Raw genomic sequence first — 24531 nt, 5'->3', positions numbered from 1 at the left:
ACAAGACATTATTCCTTTACTATTTAATAGTAAATAGTATGCTTGTAAGTCTTAGGTTTATTTCTAACTTAATAGAAATTTATAGGATTCAATCCAAGCCTTTGGTGAAATCTGTACCTATACGGGGCAATTGCATCAACCACTGAGTTTCAAGGCGCTTCCAAAGCCCTTTTATTATGTTGATCTTACTCCAACATTTCTGATGTTTTGTGAGTAATGAATTCTCTTTTAAGGCACTTGTAAAGTCCTTTTGAGTATTTTTGATCAAGCATTCTCAAGAAACCCTTTTAAGGTCTTCCGAGATTCTCAATTCTAGTTTGTTGCTAAGCTAGATTGTCATCGAGTTCATTTTCCTCCCACTTGTCATTTTGGAAACGTGTTACTTTCCAGAAAGACACCACTTAGAGCAACAAACACTATGTTCTCAATTAGGTTGTGGAGGTAATGCCCATGGTCTCACTTGAATGCTTACAAAGAGACATGTATATTGCCTTTGGGTAAAAGTTCGGTGTAAAACAAACAGTTAGCTCCCACTTGAGCTATCTTAGCCTTTAATGAGCCATTAAGCTCCCACTCAACCACCTAGCTATTGCTAATTAAGCCGGTGAGCTCCCACTGAGTCACTTATCTCCCACTGAGCCAGTGAACTCCCACTATGGATAAGAGTTTTAGACATATACTTGAAAAGACATTTAGAAGATAATTCTATCCATAATTGAATATGGCGTCCTTTCTTAGCTTCGACATTTTGTTTAGTGTAACATTAGTCCTTCGTGAAAATCTTAAGAACTTTATAGGAAGGGATGTGATCCATCATTGTTCGAGTCATTTTAAAATGGCATTGAGGTCTCCGTGAAGACACACTATGTTCTTTGTGGAGTTATTTATGAAAATTTCAATTTCATAACTTTGTGATGGTCACGCTTGGCTCAAGCAAACATCGCTCGATCTAATCTAGACGTTTTGATATCTTGCCAAGTCGATTCTGTACTTCACTGAACTCTTGAACTATTCAAGGTCAAGTTTGTTCACATTTGATGAATATAGCCATATTCTTTCAAATTCTTTGTGAAACGTTGAAGTAAATGAATCCTCTTTAGCTTTCGAAGTCAATTGTCTATACCAAGAACAATAGCTCTTTACTTTGTCGGTTTCAACAAGTAAGACTTGCTTGTCTTAGAACGAATCCGAATCGATCAACTATCAAGAGCCTATCTAATAAAGCCTTGAGTATGTTGACATTTCTAAAGATGTTTGGAACGCAAATCAAGCCCATGACTTTGAGCCTATGCCAGTTTATCATGTTAAGAAGATGTTTGTATATAATCAAGCATTCTTGCTTGACTCATGGTTTAGACAACCATGCCATTCAAATAAATTTGCAACTATTGCTCATTGCTTTGAATGTGAGTCTTTCCGTGTGTAAACGGATCAATTGCTGATTATGGAACACAATAACCACTTATTTGTTCCAGCCTTAGCTTAAAAGGTCTTTAAACAAAGCATACGACCTTACAACTGATGTAGCACCACTTGCTTCATTCTAAGCTTGTAAGTCGATAACTTAGCTTATCTTCAATAGTTTGAGGTCACTTTCAAAGTGGAACACTCAAGCAGTATCCGATACTTTGTGAAGATACTGAGTTGCTAAGTTAACTTCAATAACATGAATTCTTTAGTAAAATGGAATCTCATTCCTTTTCTTTGTTCCTCGTTTCCTATATTTCTTATCATACTTTATCTCATAATCTTTAAGAATGAACCATTTCTTTAAGAGTCTTTGACTTTTATACTTTGTTAGGCATAATTAAGCATCTAATGCGCCGTAAAACAAAGTTCCATATTTTCTTTTAATTCACGCTCGAATTACTACATCAATGAGTCCTACTCATCTATGTATTAAGTGAAAAGATATGTTGGTTGTCAACATTGACAATTTGAGTTTGTAACTCAATACTTCATGTTTTATCAAAACTACCTAGTATTTTGAATACATGATGTCCAACCGTCCTTTCGGAATTTGTTATAAAAGTCATTTATGAGAATTGTATTTTAGAAATGCTTTACTTTTCTTTGAGAACCATTCAAAGATTTCCTTTACCAATCATGGAAAGCAATACAGTTTGATTTGGAATTCTACAAATATAAGTGCAAAGTATAACCATTTATCAAGTAAATTACATAATAAGTTTGAAAATTAAAAGGTATTCATGCAAATCTTCAATCTTATTAAACGTCTTATCCACGCATTATAATTGTCCCCATTTGGCGAGAATAAGTCGATTCCAAGATCCAAAGAAACAAAGAGTGGTTAAGCATGCTTTGACTTGTCTTAACACTCAATCTCCTAAGGTAAGCAACGTTTTGCTAATGGCTCCAAGCCACTCTTGGTTGAATAAATCGTCGCATCTAATGCTCTCTCAACAATTTATTCACTTTGCCACGACATGTTAGGACTCCATCACTCATATCGTTGAGTACAACCAAAACCAACTTGCATACCCGGTATGTCTTACGCTCCTTGGAGAGGTAGTGATGCCTCGCTTTGGCGTAGCCCATCACTACCCTCGTTCAGTTGGTAAGTGTTGTCTTGGAATGACAAGTTTTACTCAATATTTAAGGACCTAGGGTTTCTATGTTGGTTGATTTAAGTGAACTTAATTAATCATCACAACATTCGAAATCCTAAACATGCATCTAAGATATAATTCATATACATAAACACACACACACACACACACACACACACACACACACACACATATATATATATATAAAGAGATGCATTTGCACTACTGCAAAAACACCCTATGAAGTCGCCCTTTTGGAGTCGCCTCAAATTAATAGGTGATGCGTATAGTTTTAGAGTCGCCTCTTACAAAGCATGTGACACATAAAGCTTGATAAAAGACACATAAAAAAAAAATTGACAGGCATAGACATCACCTACGCTATAATAGGCGACACATAAACTATATACGTCCCATCTTTCTTTATGTGTGACACATAAAGTATTACTTTACAAGTCGCCTCTAATCCTCCACTATCATAGGCGATACCTTTGCCAAATTTAAAAACAAACTAAAGCAGCTTAAAACAAAAACCCTAGAATTATTTTTTTTTCCTTAGTCTTTTTTTTTTCTTTCCTTTCCTCGACTCCCTCATTCATTCCTTCATCGCCTCTCACCGACCATGAATAAAACTACTTATCTCCATTTTCAGATATCCGCCAATCAATATCTCATCTTTGATCCCTCAACTCCATTGTTTTCTCTCTTTAATTCATCTTCAGTTTCTCTCTTTGTGATTTTCCCTTTTATGGTATTAGTTTAATTTGTTAATTTCTAGGTTTTGTTAGATCCCCAATTCCCTTTACCCATCATGCGTTTCCTCGTTCTAATAGCAAACTCTAACCTCAAAGCCTCAAATTACTCTCTCTTCCAAATCGAGCTCATTCAACGTCTCCAATGTCATTTTGTAAATGTGGGTGGTATTCTCGGCTTCTTGTCCAGCCGGTGGTGTAAGTCAAGTTCTCGACTTCCCGTCCGTCCTTGTTGAGTTGTTGACGGAGTCGGACGGTAGCAGCCTAGCCGTTTGTGATTCTCGGAAGGCAACATCCCAGTTAAGGTATATTAAGCTTTTGATTCATTTACTTATATTAGATTAGTGAATTAGTTGGTCTGGTTATTTAAATAACACAATTGATTTGTTAGTTTTGTTTAATTGCTTGTAATTACCGACTTAATCACATATATGATAGGTTTACCTCAATTGTTGTCTGATAATTATATTAAAATGGCTTATTAGTAAGTAGGGTTTTATTCAATAGATTAAGATTAGAATATTTGTAACATCATGGCTGAATTCTAGTAAGTTGGATTTTTCTCTAATACTATATAATTAGGTGTCTGATGTTCAACTATAAATGTAGAAAGGAGTTTTGTTGTTGTATTTTAATGCTTAATTGTAAGATAATCAATTAGTGGGTTTATTCTCAATGCTTTGTTTTTCGTTGTTCTATACAAATTATAAAAAAAATTCTTATTTTTTCATTAATTGCTAAATTTAAGGTTCCTGTATTTGTTTATTTTCATTCAATGTTTATTGAATGATGGGTTTGTTTGATTTTTGAATTTTGGTTTTGTTAATGGTGTGTATGATGAATATAAATTTATGAATTTTTTTATTGTTTGTTGTGATTTAAGTTAAAATTTAGGGTACTTGAGTATGAGTTGTAGCCGTAAGTGTGGCAATTGGCTTTCTATGTGTAGCAGTTGAGGTAGATATACCGTGGTGGATCTTGCAGCTGAGTAATTGATTTGGTGGCTAGTTTGTAAGGTATACATTTTCCCTCATCTTTGTGTATTGCTTGTTTTTGGATTTTTTTTCTTGGTATTGTGTCAGAGTATGAATCCTTCTTGTTAATTGCTTGCATTATGGTAGCTTGTATTAGTTTATGAAAGACTATATTTAGATATTAATGTGGCCATATAATTGTAATGTGATGATATCTATGGCTGGCCTTCGCCTTCTTCAAGTCATGTGCCATTTTGCCTATTTTCTCTACCTCATCTAGTTTCTAGGGGTAATGCTGTTATGTTTAGAGTTTTTGAAAGGAAAATTTGTGTTGAACATTGACTGGTGATATCCAACTCTCATCATACCAAGGAAAGGGATTAGTTTTAAGATGGGGGATGTGGAGGGAGTTAATTCAACCTTCAGGCAGGTTGGGAAACTTGATTTGCCTGATGCAATATACTTCATATATCTCTTATTTTAATTTTATGCTCTTCTTGAAAGAAATTATTACATTGATTTCACTGTTGGTTTTCTTGATGTTGTTTCATCATATTTTTATAATCAGTTTATTACTTTCAAAGGTTATTATGAAAGGTGAAGTACTACTTTTGTCATTTCTTTATAAGTTACTCATTAGGGTCTTTAGTACGTACATGGTAATTAGTTTTCAATTTTAGTTCTATTATTTTTTTCAAATTATAATTAGTTTTTAAATTATAGGATGATAGTGGTTATTAGCCCAAAGTTAAAGATTTAATTATTAAATGATGTGTTCTGTCACTTATGTGGTCTACACAAGATACATAGACAAGGATAACTTTTCAAATTCTATTTTTGTAATATGCTGGGAAACAGAAGATATAAAGGATGGAAATATAGTATCTTGATGTATCGGGATTAGAATACATTGAAATTGATTAATGAAAATATTTTATGCTTAATCAAAATAACATTACCCTTTGTTACTACTGCAAATTTAAGATAACTCATTTTTTCTTGTAGCTTTTTGGTAAGGTGAATATGAATATCAATATAAGTGTTATGCTTATGAGTTTCAGTTTATTTTGATGAAGCTAGGGTTTGATTTGGTGTTTTTTGTCTTTTAATTGTGCTATGTAGATGGAGTTACCTTGCTAGAACGAAAGTTCAAGAAACTCGCACTATATGCCCCTGATTGGATTATATAAGAACTAGTAAGTTCTGTTCCTAGGGAGCTTTGTTGTCATGTCTAATGTGCAACATTATATGAATTGTTTACCATAAAGTGACCTGTGCAGATCTTATGATGGAAATGCATGTCTGAAAGGTAGATCTACCCATTTATGTGTACTCCCTTCTTTGTTAGTATAATGTAACTCAATTTGTTTGTAGATTGGTGATGCTTTTTGAAAATATTGTAGTATCTTGAAATTACAATCAATTTATTCGTTTAACAGTAATGAAGTCTTATCAAAGGTATAATGGGTACAATTCTCTGCAATTGTTGGTGCATGATGGTCAAAGCTTATTGTCACTTTTCTTTGCTATTCTAGGATGTCTATGTTTATGTTGATACTTCTAATGTTAGTGTTACAGAAGTTTAGCCATAGAAGTTTTTCCATAGAAGTTTTCAAAAGCCTATTAGCTCAAATGGTAGAGCAATGTGCTATTGCACATAGATGTAGGTTCAAGTCCTACATTGGTTGTAATTATAGCAGCAAGTGTGAATTTTAATGAGGAAAAAAGAAAAAAAATGTATTTTGGGCATCGCTATTGAAGAATTATTGTAGACACCCATTTGTGTCTCCCCAAAACCAAACCCAGTGATGAGTACCTTTCGTGTCGAATCATAATCGAATGAAGTGAAAGTGTGGAAAGTTTAGTGTTGCGGATAGTTTTAATTTCTTTTCTCTTCTCCCTGTTTTTGAAAACTTATTTTAAGAAAACAGCCAATCCAGTTTGGTTGGTCCATGATATGGGTCCAATAGTAGTGTAGTTGGATGGGGTTTGACAAGAGCTTTCCAACGATATATTATAAGCCCAATTCCGATGAATATTGAGGAAGTTATGGCCAATTTACCAAACTGGGCCCGGTTTGAGCTTTATATACGGCCCAATGATCTTGGGGAGGGCCTAATATGATTTATCATTCCTAATGCAATTAGGAATGGTTTTAGTGTTCTAGAATCTTCTAGAAGGTTCTTTTCATTCCTAATTCAATTAGCATTGATAAATTGACTTTTGACTTTTCAGAGTTTTAATTAAAATCAAATAGCATTTTCGAGGAAATTATATGATTTTATCCTCCAGTACGGTAAATTTATCTGATTTTCGAAAACGCGTTGGAAGCAGGCTTGGCGCCTAACCCCAGGCCTTGGCGCTAGCCATTGGCGCCTGGCGCTAGTGTTGGTGCCTGGTGCTAGTGTTGGTGCCTGGCGCCAGTTAGCCAAGGGTGGCGCTAGCTCTGTTTTCTGTGCGTCAGACTCTATTTTGTTTATTTTATCTTTTTGGCTAATTTTCTCTATAAATATCGTATTAAAAACTCTGTTTTCATTCATCTACGATCATTCACCAATTTACATTAATTCTCTAATTCTCTTAATCATTCACCAATTCTCCTCATTCACAAGTTTTCTTGATTATTTCATCTTTTTCATTCAACTCTTTCTTTCTCTTATCTAAACTTTGTTTTTATATACAAAATTCCGCGTTCGCAAGACTTAGATACACCTAGCCATATTCGAAGTTGCCTTCGCCCTAGACGTGAAAGGTTTAATTTCTGAGGGTTTGGTCCCAAATCTCTCTTTCAATTATTTAATTTAATTGTTTTGATTTATTATTTTCCTCGAAGTTAATAACGTGTGTATTTTGTAATTAGAAAGAGGTACGAGGCATCAAAGTAAGTGTTTTAATTGATTTATTGATATTATGATGTAGAAATCATGTTTAAATTGTTGTTATGATATTCCTAGTATCATGTCTATGGTAACTTTAATATTAATTATGATTGTTACGATGCTTCCTATGTTCTTCCTAATATTTATTCATGTTAGTATCATGTTAGGACTAAAGATTTGATTTTTAATGCTTAGTGACATGCTAGGGTTTGTTATTAATCTTGTTCGTATCATGCCTAGGATCTTGCTATTATTATGCTTTAACATGATTATGATTATAATTCTTATAATTTATGATTATTATGAATGTTATTATTATTATAATTATTATTCATGATATTGATTATTATTATGTTGCTTGATGCTTATTTATTGTTATTGCTTGATCACGCCTTTTATGCATGTTTAAAGGGAATTGGTACTTGTAATCACGCTTAATAAGATATTAAGAATCTTGTTAGGGTTAATATGATTATACATTCAAGTGATTGCCAATAATAGTTTTATTTGTGCATTAAATTCAACCAACATAGATAAACAGGTTTAGGGTTAATCCTATTGATTGCATGTTAATTAAAAAGCGCACATGAATACGATCAGAATAAAGTAGAGGCCTATTATTAGGGCAGGTTCAATCTCTTTTAGGTTGGATTTGTACCTTCATCCCCGAACCCTTATTTGGTTCAAGACTTTATGGAGTTGACGATCTCTTGGATCGTTAAGGGGTGTAACCTTCATCCTATGAACGGTTTACAAGTTCCTAAAACTTGTTGGCGACTCTTTTACTCTATCTTCTTCCCTTTTGGACGCCACCGTACTTTAGTGTATGATCACAGTGGGGTTCAAGCTACTGGGATTAAAGCTTGAAATTATTCCCTACAGTTTTTGGCGACTCCACTGGGAAGGATTTCTATTTTAATTCCTGAATTTGTTTTGGCAATGATTTAGAATGAGTCGATGAGACTCGAAACGTTCTAAGTATTTCATGTGCGTAATTTTGATTAACATTATTGTCATATGCATAAAAAAGATCTCATTGGAAAGACCATCCGTAATGAGTTAAAAACATAGGATTTTACACGTAGGAAATTTGAGAAATATCTTTCACAACTAGGACCGAAATAACACCGCGCGAAACTGGAAAATTTTATCGAGCACAGAAAGCTGCCGAGGCATGTGGGAAGTAGCGTCAGGGGCCAGAGCTTGGCGACAGCATTTTAGTCGTAGCGCTTGGCGCTACAGTTAAAAGCTGGCGCCAGTCTCTGATTGCTGGCGCCAATTTCCCCCAATATCGAGCCAGAAATATGCGTTCTAATTTCGACCGGTTTTTCGTATTGTTTGTTCGATCCTACTTCCTGATTGAATTTTTTCTCACTTTTCTGAAACCCATATCTGTTCTACATATGGACATAAACCTCTGGGAATTCATGCTCCATCTACCCGATTGAACGCTCCGTGCAACAAAGGGTACATCCGAGATGTTGAATTCACCAAACCATGGAAGCGAGTTTTTTCTAAAGCTCGTGGTGTCCCATCCACTCGCGCCAACCCTTCACGGTTAGGCTTCCGCGCGGTGCATCCGGAAAATTAACCATGGACCCTCTATTGACTAAACCATATCCCGAACTTTAGAGAACTAGAGCCATGGTTAGGTTGCAAACTCATTGCATCATATTGTGTCTACTTGACTAATTGTGCATTATTTGTTGCGCATACTCTATGTGATTTTTCTTAACCATTTGTTTGACTTGTGTTAAGACTAAATAAACTGATTAATGACTAAAGGAATTTGTTTAATTAATTAATTAATTAATTTGAGCTAATAAATAAACATAAAATCGAGTCATAGTTCCTTTAAGTCAACCCGGATTTTTATTCCCGTATACTGCACAAGCGTCAACTTGTTTTGGTCATAGCCGGAGTTCTAGGAAGAACTACGAGTCGTATAACCTATGGATCTGTAGCCCCGAGTTTTATCTTTAATTTGGCGTTGGTTTCATCCCAATCAGAGTCACAGATAAAAAGTTATGACTAAAATACCACATTTTGTCCAGTTTAATGCATATACGTGAAGTCTTAACTTAGTCTTTAATCGAGTCTAGTCCCATAGTCTAGCCACATGGTCATGACACAAGTCTTAACATCTCACATACACTCACTAGTCATAGCACACACTTTTTATATGTCACCATGACCATGTCCTAGGTTCATGCATGAGTCGGTCTTTTCCGTCATTTGAATTGGGGGGTACCTTCTATTCCTAATTCTCCATATCCCTCCATCTACATCTAAATATTCTTCACATTCCATTCCATCTTTCTTCACTTCCTCCATCCATTGCATGTTGAATAAAGTTTGAGTCAAATAATTAACAATAGATATCCCCAAATTCCTTTTCCACAGTACTTGGTTGAGGAAAGAAGGGCGATTAATCAAGGACAACCTCTTTGTTCAAGTCTCACTTTTTGATAAACCGATTCGTCAAAAGAGGAAGGCTAAGAAGATAATGGCAACTCAAGAGGAAGTTAATGAACTTCGGAGTCAATTGACTAATGTGATTGAGACACTGAAGCTACTCACACTCAAGATCGATGATCCCGTGAAGCAACAACAAATGAACCTCATGCAATAAAGCTTGAGAAAGCTATCTAGTGACTATAAATTTCAGGGCATGAGTTCGCAAGGGGTCTCGCTGGACAAGGAACTTCTTCCACATAAGTTCAACGCCACTGACATCCCTAAATTCAAGGCAACAGATAACCCTTACTTCCATCTAAGAGCTTTTGAAACCATAATGAACATTAAGAGTATCGATAAGAAGGTTTTCCCCTCTCTGTTTTCACTATCTCTTGAAACCGTTTGCCAACAATGGTACTTCTCCCTTGACAAAGAGAAAACCTCTACCTGGGAATCGATAGTAAACGCTTTCATTGATAGATACAAGTGCAATATTCAAGTTGAAACCGATCATAGACAACTTGAGATGCTAAGACAAAAAGAGAATGAAGGCTTTACTTCTTTCTTTTATAAATGGAAGGAAACTTCCGCCAAGATGATTGAGGTCCCCACCGAAAAGGAGTCTGTGAGGATGTTTATCAAGAATCTCCAAGAAAAGTATTCAAAGCACTTAAAATATCAACACAACTTGAATACTTTCAAGGCCGTTTATGACATCGGAATTGAAATCGAAGACGACCTCGCAAAGCAAAAAGCTACTAACAATAGTAACCACGGTGGCTGGAAAGGAAAGAAGAACGACAATCCTTCTTCTTCCGAAAACGCCCACTCTAGTAACAATGTTAGTACCATTGATCTCAGTGAAGTTTTAGCCATGGATAACCAAGGATCTAAAAAGCAACTAAGGAAAGACTTCACCCCCATTGGGATGAGCCACGATACTGCCTTCGATCGACTCCATGCCAAAGGACTCATTACTCCCATTGGACCTATTCAAGATCTCGCACCTGAAAAGAGATTGCCTAGTTGGAATCCAGACGAACACTGCAAGTACCATCAAGGTATGGGTCATACTACTGAGAGCTATTGGAAGCTAAAGGAGGCTATCCAACATTTGATTGATAATAACAAGCTTCCCATGCCTCCAGTTAACAAGAAGAGCGAGTGATGATAAAGGAAACAACACAAGACAAGAGGCGAGCTTCAACGACAAGATTTCGTGACCTCTTTTTCTATTTCTTTTTCATTTTTTTTCTTTCCCCAATAAGTCTAGCATAGGCACCTTTTCCTTTCCTTAGATTAATTTTGTAGATTCTTTATTTTCTTTTAATAAAAATGAGCATTTATTTCCTTACATATGATCATTTCATTATATTGCATTAAAAAAAAAAAAAAAAAAAAAAAAAAAAAAAAAAAAAACAATGTCGAATTAAACACAAGGTATACCAATGATTTAAGGCAACCCTTGTAGCCACATCATGCATATCTCCTTTCACTTTTCAAATATGCAATCCTTTCTTCATAAACCACTTTGAGCCTCGTCTAGCAAAAATGAAAATTTAAACAAGTCTAACTTAAATAAAAAAATCATCCAAGTGCATGTAACCAAAATTATTTCCAAGAACCATTCTTTAATAAAATTGGTTTAACTTGGTGCAACAAAAAAAAAGAGGGCAATTACTCACTATCAATTTAATTAATTTAAATTAATCTTGAGTTTTTGACAAAATAAAAGGGAGTTGGAAAAATATGAACTTTAATGTTCAAATGAAAAATCCAACTACTAACATTTGTGAATCCTTGAAAAATTATATCTTCCAATATGAAGATAAACAAATTTCTATCACAAAGTTTCAAACTTTATGATTCTAATCAACTCAAAAATGATTAAATCAACAAAGTTCAACAAAAATTCATGGAATTTAGTAACTTAAAGTTTCAATCACTTAACATAATTAAAGATTGAATCTTTAGTACTTAGAAGCCTCAAAGAACAACAATTTCACACTTAATGCAATTAATTTGCAATTATGTGAAAAATAAAACCAAGCTTTCAAACATAAATTACCACCAAGTAATCATGCCTAAAGAGGTTTAAAATTGCATATAAAATATGTATTGAGCCAATTACATAACCACCATAAATATGCAATTAATTTTCCAGGTTAGAAAGACTTAAAATTTTTCGTTAAAACGAAAAACCCCTTGAAAAATGCATTTCTGGTCGTTTTTGGGCTAAAATTCCAAGTCCTAAAAGAGTAAAACCATTTTCAAAACGCCTTTTCCACCCAAAATTAACTATTTTTGGGTCGAAATCTGGGTTCGGGAGCTGAAGACAGCTCTAATACGAGGTTAAAATAGATAAAACAAGCTACTAATCTAATTAGCAACTTAATACCAGAAAAATTAAGCCATAAAAATACCTTGAAAAATATTATGCTTTTAAAAATAAACGAGCGAGGCTCTGATACTGCTGTTGGGGTTTGGTTAGTCCGACTCACCGCGGAAACAACCCTAACCCAAAGAACCACTCGCGATTAATAAAACCATAAAGCATAACAAATAAACATAAAAGGATAAAATCGGAATTTACCTTTGAAGCGTGCTTCGCCCTCAAAGTCGGGCTTTTACTTGAAAGCTTAAGTTCCGAAAATACGCGAGCCTCCTACGGAAATCCACCTGCAAAAACTACTAGCGACTTTTAGGTCTGTTACCTCGAGGTTAGCAAGGTCCGACCAAAACCCGAGTATTATATGAGTTTAAGAGTTTTTGCTAATGCGATGCTCTATTGAACTCCTACTCAAGCAAGGAATTCTCATGCCATCCTTTGGCTATTTATAAGGAAGGCTAGCTTTTGAATTCCACTCATCTTTCAATGTGGGACTTTTCACAAAAAGATCCCACATGGAAAGATTGATGAATTCAATCCTTAGCTAAATAAACAAGGGAATAAGTAACAAGTGTCACATGGTTAGGTGAGGACCACTTTCCTACTTGGTCCCTAAGGAATTTCACATGCAATGTGAACTAACCAAGTGTCACCCAACCTTGAGCCCCAAGTTGGGTTCAGTTAAGCCATTTTATTTTGGCCCGTGTCCATGACCCATCGCCCCGAGTCCACGGCCCTTGCCACATGTGTCGCCACAGTGGCGCACTGCCACGTGGCACGCTGCCTACGTGGCGGCTGCCAACATGGCTGCCACGTGTGCTGCCACATGGCGTTTTTCCATGTGTGCTTCCACGTGGCACGCTCTTATTGGGCGCGCTTTCCTAGCCTTTCGAGTGGCTAGGATTTTACTTGTTACTTGAAGCATATTCCCGTCTCGCCAAATCCTAAATTTTGGCTCGACATTTGAGATTCTCCAACGCTCGGTTTCGACGCTCCAAGCTCGAATTATCGATGTCTAAATATTTAGTACTCGGGCGACGAATTAATTTCTTCCTAATTAATTCGTCGAGTCGGTTCATTTATTGCTAAGGGTATGACCCGAAGGGTTCAGTCAAGATTAACCTGTAATATTAATTATGCATTAATATTACTGATCGGAAGCGGCCTCCACCTAGGCATTCCGATCACTTGACCTTACTGAATATATTAGCTTTCTAATAATTCTGAACCCAATAGTACACTTTTTCGAAGGACACCATTCCTTTCAAAGCAGCCTTGTGTAGGGAATATTTCAAGCATTATTCCAAACTTGAACCCCACTGTGATCATACACTTAAGCATGGTGGCATCCAAAGGGAAGAAAGCTAGAGCAAAAGAGTCACCAACAATTTTAAGGAACTTGTAAACCGTTCACAAGATGAAGGGTACACCCCTTAACGATCCAAGAGATCGTCAACTCCAATAGGTCTGGAACCATGACTGGTAGTTCGGGGATGAAGGTACAAATCCAACCTAAAAGAGATTGAACCTGCTCTAATAATAGGCCTCTACTTTATTCTGATCGTATTCATGTGCGCTTTCTGACTAACATACAATCATTAGGTTTACCCGAAACCTGTTTATCTATGTTGGTTGAATATTAATGCACAAATAAAACTATTATTGGCGATCACTTGAATTATAATCATATTATCCCTAAACAAGATTATCAATTATCTTATTAAGCGTGATTACAAGTACAAATTCCCTTTAAACATGCATAAAAGGCGTGATCAAGCAATAACAATAAATATAATCAACATAATAATAATAATAATAATAATAATAATAATAATAATAATAATAATAATAATAATAATAATAATAATAATAATAATAATAATAATAATAATAATAATCATAAAAATAATCATAATAATGACAAATAATAATCATAAAACACAAAAAAAAATCATAATCATGTTAAAGCATAATAATAGCAAGATTCTAGGTATGATACTAACAAGATTAATAACAAACCCTAGCATGTCATTAAACAATAAAAATCAAAGCTTTAACCCTAACATGATACTAACAGGAATATTAGGAAAAAAAAAATAGGGAGCATTACAAGAATCACAATTGTCATATTTGATATTAAAAATTATAGTTGTTACCTTAAACATGATACTAGGAAGATCAAAACACCCTAACATGACATTAGGAATCAGAATAACAACCTAGACATGATTTCAACATCATAATATCAATAAATCAATTAACGCACTTACTTGGATGCCTCGTATCTCTTTCTTATAACAAAATACACGCGTTAGTAACTTCAATGAAAATAATAATCAAACAATTAAATTAAATTAAATAATTGAAAGAGAGATTTGGGACCAAACCCTCAGAAATATCAAACCTTTCACGTCTAGGGCGAAAGCAACTTCGAACAATGCTAGGTGTGTCTAGATCTTGTGAATGCGGAATTTTGTAGAGAAAAGCTAGGAGAGAGAGAGAAAGAGCTTTAGCTTAGAGAGAATTAGAAAACTAGAGAGTTGATGGGAATTGATGATAATTGATGATTTTTTATGAGAATTGATAATGGAAAACAGAGGTTTTAGGAGGCTATTTATAGAGAAAATCAGCCGGATGGATAGAATAACAAATCAGAGTTTCAACGAGAATAAAATAGCATTGGCGCTAGACGCTGGACATTAGCGCCAAGCGCTGAAGGTTAGCTCCAGGCGCTAAGCCTTAGTGACAGGCGCTAATGCTTGTCGTCAGGCGCTAATAATTAGTTTCACGCGTTTTCTTAATTTTGATAAAATTTAGCCGTATAGAAGGGCAAAATCGTATTTTCCTCAAAAACACTTCTTTTATTCTGATTAAAACTATAAAAAGTCAACCAAAGTTAATTTATCAATGCTAATTAAATTAGGAATGAAAAGAACCTTCTAGAAGAATCGAGAAGACTAAAATCAATTCTAATTGCATTAGGAATGATAAATCAACATTAGGCCCTCCTCTAGATCATTGGGCCGTACATAAAGATCAAACCAGGCCTAGTTTAGTATTTTGGCCATAACTTCCTCATTATTCATCGGAATTGGGCTTATAATATATCGTTGGAAAGCTCTTTTCAAACCCCATCCAACTTCACTATTATCGGACCCTTGCCATGGACCAAACCAAACTGGATTGGATGTTTTCTTAAAAATAGGTTTTCAAAAAGGGAGAGAAAGAAAAGAATTAAAAACTATCCGCAACACTAGACTTTCCACACTTTCACCTCATTCGATTATGATTCAACGTGAAAGGTACTCATTACTGGGTTTGGTTTTGGAGAGACACAAATGGGTGTCTACACCTTGTCATCTGATAGCGAAAGCGAAGCGAACAATGAAGGAACAATATGGTCGTTCATAGCTGACTAATCAGGTAATTCAGCAGAGTGAATTAAGACTTGTGACGCTCCATTAGTCACTGTATCAGGGAGAAAACCCGAGGCAGCAGCATTGTGTTGTTCAGAAAAAATACTTTCTTGAGGGTCAGAGTTTGAATTATCAGTTAAATAACTCTCCTCAAGCGCATCACTTATACTAAATCCCCCTCCAGTAAAAGAAGAAATAAAGCGAGTAGTAGTGAAGGGAGCATAAGGGTCACCAAATGGTATATCAGCCCTATTTTCATCTATGAACCTTGTTGAACTGGGGTTGTGATATGACTCGGGTGTCATTGGATATGTTTCGGAAGAGGAATTGCTTGAATTCCCCTGATCAGAGGCAGAGCCGTATACAGAGCTGTCCACTAATGAGGCAGTATGGTGAAGAGACAAATAACCATTTTGATACACCCCATTTATGGGAATAAAATCTGGTTCGATGTTTTCGTTGTTATCCCCATCCGGATCAGCAACTTCAGCATGACAATTTGGCAAATGATTCTCCCCCTGCACCTCCAGAGGAATTGGAATCAGCATCCGAATTTGCTCCACCATTTTGGTCACTGCCCTCACTATTCTAATCATCATCAAGGGGTTCCTGATCATCTTCATTATCATCATCAGCTTCATTATCATCATCAGCTTCATTATCATCATCATCTTCATTATCATCATTGGCATCCGGATTATCATCAGCTTGGTTATTACCCGAGTTATCATTATCATCAGTCCCATTATCATCATTATTGTCCGAATCACCAGAACTATCATCATTAAATTTAAAGTCTTGCGCTAAAACAATAAGATTAACTCGTGTGTTCCGAGTGTTGAAATTTTCTTGAGACCCTTCCACCATATTCGAATAAAAAGCTCGGTTATTTGGATCATACATTATTGTCCTCCCTTGAGACTTGAAGGTCTCCATCCGAGCATGAATACGCCGTGAAGCTACATAATCCGAATACATACAGAATTCCCTGAAGTGACCCACGCCACCACACTTCTTACAAAATCTAAACACTCCCCCATACCTTAAATAAATCCAAATTGGACCAAACTCATCAGGGATGTAACACCCTAGAATTAGAGGTTTTGAAAGGTCTAACAAAACCTGGCCACGAAATTCTGGCTCCTCCGGCAGTCCATCCCCGTCATAATCTAAAGTTTCCACCAACCCTACAAGTTCTAGGGTTTTAACAGCCCACTCCGGATCAATAAACCCAAGGGGAAGCCCATAAACTCTAATCCAGAGCCTAGTCATATCAAAATTAACGTTTGTAGGAACAGTGTAACGATTACACCTTCGAACATTGCAAATTCTACCATCTAAAATGAAAGTGTGTTGCTCAAGTAAAGCCTCTACGTCCGTGGGGTGCTCACATGCAAAAATAAAATAACAACCAGTACGATGAGCAACAATATTACCTCGTGTGAGCCATTGAGAATCGGCCATCTGTTGAACAATCGTGCGGCTAGGATAATTGGGCCCAAAGAACCGACCAATTACCGCTTTATTCCAATCGATGTTTGTAATATAATGCTCCAAAGGCTCAGTTAAGTACACCCTCATACGATACACGGTCCAATAATTGTGATTAGCCATTATTGAAGAGACAACAAGGACAAACAGCAATAAAGAAGAGGAGTTATACTTGCTTAGAAAGAACAGAGTCAAGAACAGAGAAAAAGGGAAAGAAGTAAAGTTTTACTTCGTTGAAAGGTAAAATTAAATCAAGGATTAATCCTCAAAGGTGAGCCACCAAGCCAATTTGCATGCCTTCCGCGTGTATTTAAGGGGAGCAAAGTGTGTTAACAACCTTTAAAAAGGAGGTTAGTCAAGAACAAACCTGCTTGGACACTACGGAAAGCTTCAAAAACCAAAGAATATAAAAAAAAAACCTTGAAAAGCCTTGATTGGTTTGGAATAACGGCTCCTAGGTAGTAAGGGAATTAAGAATCCAATAGAAAGGGACACAAAGATTGAGATATTGATGAAAGAAGTTAAGGAACTTCAAGAACAAGGGAAAACCCTAAGCATCGACTCAAATAATTGAGAGAAAAATTCACATTCTCAATTTTCTTAATTAAACAAATTATACAGCTCTATTCTTTATTTATTTATAAACATTTTTGGTTAGAATGTTTAAAATATACTCTTATTTATCAAACCATTTATTTACTCATACTTTTTTTTTCTAACAATCATAATAGTCGCACTATTACATGCCCCTTCTTTTCTCTTAAATTCTTGTAATGAAAACAAAAGGTACATATATTTTGTAGTAGATGTAGTATACAATAGAATATTAATTTGAGCACTTGCACTTTAGATTAGACTATTAGAGGCCATCAACATTGATCCGACCCGCTAACCTGACTCGATCCAGCCTGAAATAGGATGGGTTTGGACAAGCTTAAAAACACATTTTTAGTTAAAAACCTGAATCTGGCCCGAAAAAAGCCTAAAATTATGTTAAGGCCTGACTCGGCCCAATTTTTTCGATCACCTCTACTTCAGATGATTATTTCTTTGAATTCAAATAAGCACTTAAAAAGATACGAAGTATTTATTATAGCTCCCATTACATTCACCCTTAGAAGTCATTATTATCATCTAAGTTCGTAGGGTCGTTGTTCATTATGAGTACTCGACTTTTCGGGTACAAGAAGGAGAGGGTACCCACTTCTACGGGTAGTTAAAATTAAAAGTCGGTCCATGACTTGACCCACAAAAATTTGGTGCCCGCAATTTTGTGGGTCAGGTCATGGATTCCCCGATTATTATTTATTTATTTACTTTTATTGTTTTAAATTTCTCCTAACACACATATATGTCCAACAAATGTACATAACGTATGCAATTAAATTGAAAAATAAAGAATAACTCTGAAAATCTATTCAAGTCATACCAAAACAGTTGTCCTAATATACATCAATTATAGCTTACAAACAATTTTAGTAGTACTAATGATTCAAAAATTTGAAAATTACTAGTAAATTTCATCACTTTCTAAAACATTAACAAATTTATACATCCAAAAAAAAAAAATAACCACATAGGGTTTGTTTGGTTGACAAACAAATTCATGGAAATTTTTTTTTTATTGACATGAAATAGGATTTCATTGATAAAAATATAGCCAAATGACACTTTAGAATGCAAATAATTCTTAAGAAATCTAAACCCCCAACACAAAAATATATCCTCATAAAACAAAATACCATGTAGATTCGATCAACAATAGCCTTGATAAAAACTTCTCCCGAAGCAATACTGTGGGGAATATTTCAAGCGTTAATCCCCTAGCTTGAACCCCACTGTGATCATACACTAAAGTACGGTGGCGTCTAAAGGGAAAGAAGATAGAGCAAAAGAGTCACCAACAAGTTTTGTAGGAACTTGTAAACCATTCACGAGGTGAAGGTTACACCCCTTAACGATCCAAGAGATCGTCAACTCCATAAGGTCTTGAACCAAATAGGGTTCGGGGATGAAGGTACAAATCCAACCTAAAAGAGATTGAACCTGCCCTAAAAATAGGCCTCTACTTTATTCAGATCGTATTCATGTGCGCTTTCTGACTAACATACAAGCAATAGGATTAATTAACCCTAAACTTGTTTATCTATGTTGGTTGAATATTAATGCACAAATAAATCTATTATTGGCGATCACTTGAATTATAATCAAATTAACCCTAAACAAGATTATTAATTATCTTATATAAGCGTGATTACAAGTACAAATTCCCTTTAAACATGCATAAAAGGCGTGATCAAGCAATAACAATAAATATCAAGCAACATAATAATCAATATAAAAATAACAATAATCATAATAATAATCAAAACCATAATCACCATAATAATAATTATAACAATCAAAATCATATTAAAGCATAATATTAATAGCAAGATCCTAGGCATGATACTAATAAGATTAATAACAAACCCTAGCATGTCACTAACAATAAAAATCAAATCTTTAACCCTAACATGATACTAACAATCATAAATATTATGAAGAACATAAAAGGCATCATAACAATCATATTTAGTATTAAAGTTACCCTAGACATGATACTATGAATATCATAATAACAACTTAAACATGATTTCTACATCATAACATCAATAAAAATCATTAAAATACTTACTTTGATGTCTCGTACCTCTTTCTAATAACAAAATACACACGTTAGTAACTTCAAGGAAAATAATAAACAAAACAATTAAATTAAATAATGGAAAGAGAGATTTGGGACCAAACCCTCAGAAATTAAACCTTTCACGTCTAGGGCGAAGGCAACTTCGAATATGGCTAGGTGTATCTAGATCTAATGAATGCGGAATTTTGTATATGAGAAAAGGCTAGTTTAGAAAAGAGAGAGAGTAATCAAGAAAATCTTGATGAGAGTTGGTGAGAAGAAAGAATTAGAAAGAATAAGAATTGATGAGAATTGATGAATGAAAATTGGTTATCGAAAACGGAGTTTTTTAGCACGTTATTTATAGAGAAAATCAGCAAAAAAAAAAAAAAAATATCAAAACAGAGTTCTGGCGCACATAAAACGATGTTGGCGCCAACGCTGGCTATTGGCGCCAGACGCCAACATTAGCGCCAGGCGCCAATGCTAGCCACAGGCGCCAAGCGTAGCGCCAGGCGCTACAGCTGGCGTTTGGCGCTGATTCAGAAATTCACGCGTTTTCTTAAAATCAGATAGAAATTGTCGTACAGGAGGATAAAATCGTATCTTTCCTCAAAAAATGTTCTTTGATTTTAATTAAAACTCTGAAAAGTCAACAAAAGTCAATTTATCAATGCTAATTGAATTAGGAATGAAAAGAACCTACTAGAAGAATCTAGAAGACTAAAATCATTCCTAATTGCATTAGGAATGATAAATCTATATTAGGCCCTCCTCTAGATCATTGGGCCGCATATAAGGCTCAAACCGGGCCTAGTTCAGTAAATTGGCCATAACTTCCTCAATATTCATCGGAATTGGGCTTATAATATATCGTTGGAAAGCTCTTGTCAAGCCCCATCCAACTACACTACTATTGGACCCATGTCATGGACCAACCAAACTGGATTGGCTGTTTTCTTAAAATAAGTTTTCAAAAACAGAGAGAAGAGAAAAGAAATTAAAACTATCTGCAACACTAAACCTTCCACACTTTCACTTCATTCGATTATGATTCGACGTGAAAGGTACTCATCACCGGGTTTGGTTTTGGGGAGACACAAATGGGTGTCTACAAAAATAATATGTGATTTAGCACTAACTCGGTTTAAGACCCACTAATGAATAGTCATAAGATTGAAAATACTTGTGTGGTATTCTAGATACTTAGATTATGAAACCTTAAATCTTCATTCCTTGCCGGGCGAACAATCACAAAAACTAATCTTCCAAGCAAACTGCAACTACCCAATTCTAATCTTCCATAAGAGAAGAAAAGAAAATTATACTCCAACCTCTCACAAACGGAGAGAACAAGTTTAAAAATTGGGGACAAAACTCTTACAAAGAGAGAGAAAGGAGGATTATTAATAACTAAACAATTAAAAACTAAGGAATCAAAGGAAATTTTGGGGCTTACCATCATCAAAGGGATGATGGCAGCCCCTTACGGCTAGAGAAAGAGTTAGGGGTTTTTAGGTTCTTTTTAGAGAGAAGATGAGAAGTGTTTGTTGCTTTTTTGGGGGAAGTTTGATTTCTTAGAAAATGAACATATGCATACTTGTTTGGTTGACAATAGTGTAGGAATTGAGACTTTCTTAGAAGTTCTACTTTCCACAAGACCTTACTCTCTAATATTTAATTAGTTTAAAATAAAGAGAGAGTATTAAAATATGAACTAAGTATATATTAAAAATATTCCTGTAACACCCTAGAAATTCCTTTATTTTAAAATACATGTTTTGCCCTGTATAAAACTTTAAATAGGAATATCTAAGACATTACCGCCACCGTGAAAACGGCTAAGGCAACTATCAAAGATACACAGCGGAAGACTTGAAAACCAAAACTATTTAAATAACCCAATTTAAAAACCAAACCAACGAAAGTAAAGTTGAAAATCAACAAACCCAAAGTCAAATAAAATCCACTACAACTTGGAACCATTTAAGGCCCTTATTCAAAACCGAAACAACCAAACCTTTGTGTTAGTCCATAAAGTAATATAATAAAATATTCAATGCATAAAACACATCATATCCTAATGGAAGCTGGCATGATTCTCTCTTCACTCATGCCCCGTCATTAACATGCTTCAATACCTGAAAAGTGTATCTCTACTTGCCCCCACTACTCCCCATTAAAATGGATCATCGTAGGGCCAAAATAAAGACATGGCCAGACACAAACAACACACACAATAAGCAAAGCTGAGTACATAAGCGTAATTAAACACACTAACATGCATTCTCATATCATCACACACACTTACCTCATTGCACCTGTTTACAAGCACACACAACAATCAACAAGACACTCTAACTAGACACTAAATAATTCATTTAGCGTTGATTACGCATCGAACGGGTTTCCAACTATACCTATCCCAAATAATTTGGGGTTAACTGACACGGGAGCTAACCGTGCCAGCAACAAACCTGTGCCACACATAGGTGGCGGAATTCCAGCGCATAATAATAAAAAGGAATATACAGCATCATGTACTCCGTTAGAAGTTATGATCAAATATAAAGTCACATAACTCCCCCCATATGTTCATACTCAAGGTATATACGTTCCAAGAGTTTTGGTGCGTAATCTCTTTCACTTTACGTTATTTACACATTATTAGACTTGGTGATGACTCTCAAGGCATAATAAGTCAATCAACAATAATTATTCAATCAAACAAATATACCAATTTAATTCTTGAATCATTAGTGACCACATAATATTTAATGTTGAACCCTTTTTAATTCTACCTCAGTGTCGAAGACACCTTAAACGCATAAAGCGCCAACAATCCTATACCTCGGTGTTAAAACACCTTAAGTGCACAAAGACACCAACATACAATTTATTCCTTGTGTACATAGACACTTATATAGCTCCTTTCTCATGCTTAAAGCATCAATAAAAATTATATGAACCATAATAAAATTTCTTTTCAATATTCCAAACATAATTAAACAATTAGTTTAATTAAACATGCTCTCTATTATGCCATAAATAAATATGTAGTCCATATAATCATGCCAAAATATAATTTTTCCAATCCATAAACCTTCACAAATAATTCATGCTTCACAATTCAATCACCAACACCAATAATTCACGATTCAATACATAAACCTTAGCATGATACTACTTGTAATTGATTGAAATTAAACCTAGCATGATTCTACATCATCAAAATATGCTAAGTACGCGAACGTACCTCAAATAAGCTCTTAAAATAATCGAGTACTCTACAACAATTCTCGAACCAAGTCTCCTACATAAAGGGACAATAATACTATATTAATTACCCTTGTATACACAATTTCCAGCAACTTAAACTCACTTTAAATAACTTATAATAATCTGAAAAATATTTAAAAACCCCTAATTAAACTCCTTTTTAATGGATAATCACACCCTTTTATTAAAAATCACAATTATACTACTTTAAATAAAATTCCAACATTTTAAACTAATCAAAAATCCTTTAAAACTTCATCAAAATACATCTTTATACTTAAATTATCCATAGAAACATTAAATTATGTATAGAAACATTAAATTATCTCTTACCCCTTTTAAACTCAAAGATTAAATTTAAAGCATAAAAAAAAACTTCGTTAAAAATCAAAAACTGCTCGAAAATCGTATTTAGAGGCTGAATTTGGCCACGAGAGGTTGGTGCTCACTACCAAAGGTAGTGATTCTTTCTTAAAACGTTGTTTCTACTCGAAAAACACTACTATTTTATCAAAATCGGAGGAGTTTAAAACCTGATCGGGATTAAAACGAGATTAATATTAACGAACGGAAATCTAATTATTGAAATATGAATTTTGCGTGTTCAAAATAAATCTGGAATTAATTTAAAATAATAAGTAGTTATAATCACTAAAATTTCAAAACATCATTATTATAAAAGCCCTAAATCAATTATTCATAAAAACCCTAAAATCATGATTTTCAATAATTAAAAAGCCTAGGTTATAAAATTTACAAAATCTGAAAATTATAAAGTTCAATCATCAAAATACAATTTAATAAAATCAAAACCCATAAATCAATAATTATAATTACACAAATTAATAAAACAAAGGAGAGAGAAAATAAGACTAACCTTTTTGTGTGGGAAATTTTTGGGGATTCATGGGGTATTTATAGAGTAAAAAGTGTAGGGTTAAGTTTGGGCTTATAAAAATGTGGGCTTGAGTTATGGAATAGGGCTTAAGTTATGGGTTTTGGAATGAGTTATCCCAATAAGAGTATGTAGGAATAATTTACATTGCCCAATAATTAATAAACGTTTGGCCCAAAACTTATTTTACTTTTATAAAACTTTATATTTAAAATACTTTCACCCTTTAAAATATTTAATTAAGCCCTTGACAATACATTTTATTAATACTTAAATACTTTATAAAAATACATAAAAATACGGGGTATTACAATTCCCTCCATATTCTAATGTAATAATTTTCTTAAAAGTACAATACCTTTAATCTTTATATATTTTATACTAGCACTCTTTTCACTTAACCTTAATTTTTATGAATTGAAATTATTTTTGCTAAAGTGAATCTATTTTTAATGTTTTAAGGTGAAAAAAAAGCCTTAATTTACATCATTTATTAAAATATGGAGTAACTTTTTTAATTACTCCCTCCGTCCCATAATATAGTTCCTGTTTTCTTATTTTGGAGAACCAAAATATTATTCTTGTTTCTATTTTTGAACAATTAGTAAAGATCATTATATACCCTCACTTTTTTTTTCTTTATTCATTGTACTTCTTATTTACCCTTGAAATTTGTAGATGCCTTCTACTTTATTCTACTTTATCTCTATAACTTTTGACTGTAGTTGTACTTTTCACTTTTTATTAATGTACTTTATCCA

At 34.4% G+C, this 24531-nt stretch overlaps 1 protein-coding gene across 4 annotated transcripts; it reads left to right on the top strand.

Annotated features, from left to right (window-relative positions):
* The first annotated feature begins 3142 nt into the window (after positions 1–3142).
* LOC145584323 (uncharacterized) lies at positions 3143–11519 on the top strand. Of its 4 annotated transcripts, none has more exons than XR_014100347.1 (3): positions 3143–3627; positions 4206–4338; positions 5419–5760. XR_014100347.1 is itself a non-coding variant. In XM_081641195.1 (3 exons), exon 3 carries the CDS (start codon positions 9847–9849, stop codon positions 10798–10800), a length of 954 nt encoding a protein of 317 aa, XP_081497321.1. In that variant the 5' UTR covers positions 3143–3627; positions 4275–4338; positions 9579–9846; the 3' UTR covers positions 10801–11519. The 4 variants fall into 4 exon arrangements, 3 of the variants coding, with proteins under 3 accessions (XP_081497321.1, XP_081497325.1, XP_081497316.1); XM_081641195.1 differs by lacking the exon at positions 5419–5760 and adding an exon at positions 9579–11519 and having other exon boundaries at positions 4275–4338; XM_081641199.1 differs by lacking the exon at positions 5419–5760 and adding an exon at positions 9579–11519 and having other exon boundaries at positions 4272–4338.
* Positions 11520–24531: the final 13012 nt, after the last annotated feature.

This window comes from Chenopodium album, chromosome 2 (genome assembly GCF_948465745.1).
Source record: "Chenopodium album chromosome 2, dcCheAlbu1.1, whole genome shotgun sequence".
NCBI lineage: Eukaryota > Viridiplantae > Streptophyta > Magnoliopsida > Caryophyllales > Amaranthaceae > Chenopodium > Chenopodium album.
The sequence above is the reverse complement of the archived record's forward strand: the minus strand, read 5'-3'. Positions and strand labels throughout refer to the sequence as shown.

Bases quoted from the DNA above. Each gene is read 5' to 3' on its own strand.
- LOC145584323 (XM_081641195.1), top strand. From the start codon at position 9,847: ATGAGTTCGCAAGGGGTCTCGCTGGACAAGGAACTTCTTCCACATAAG.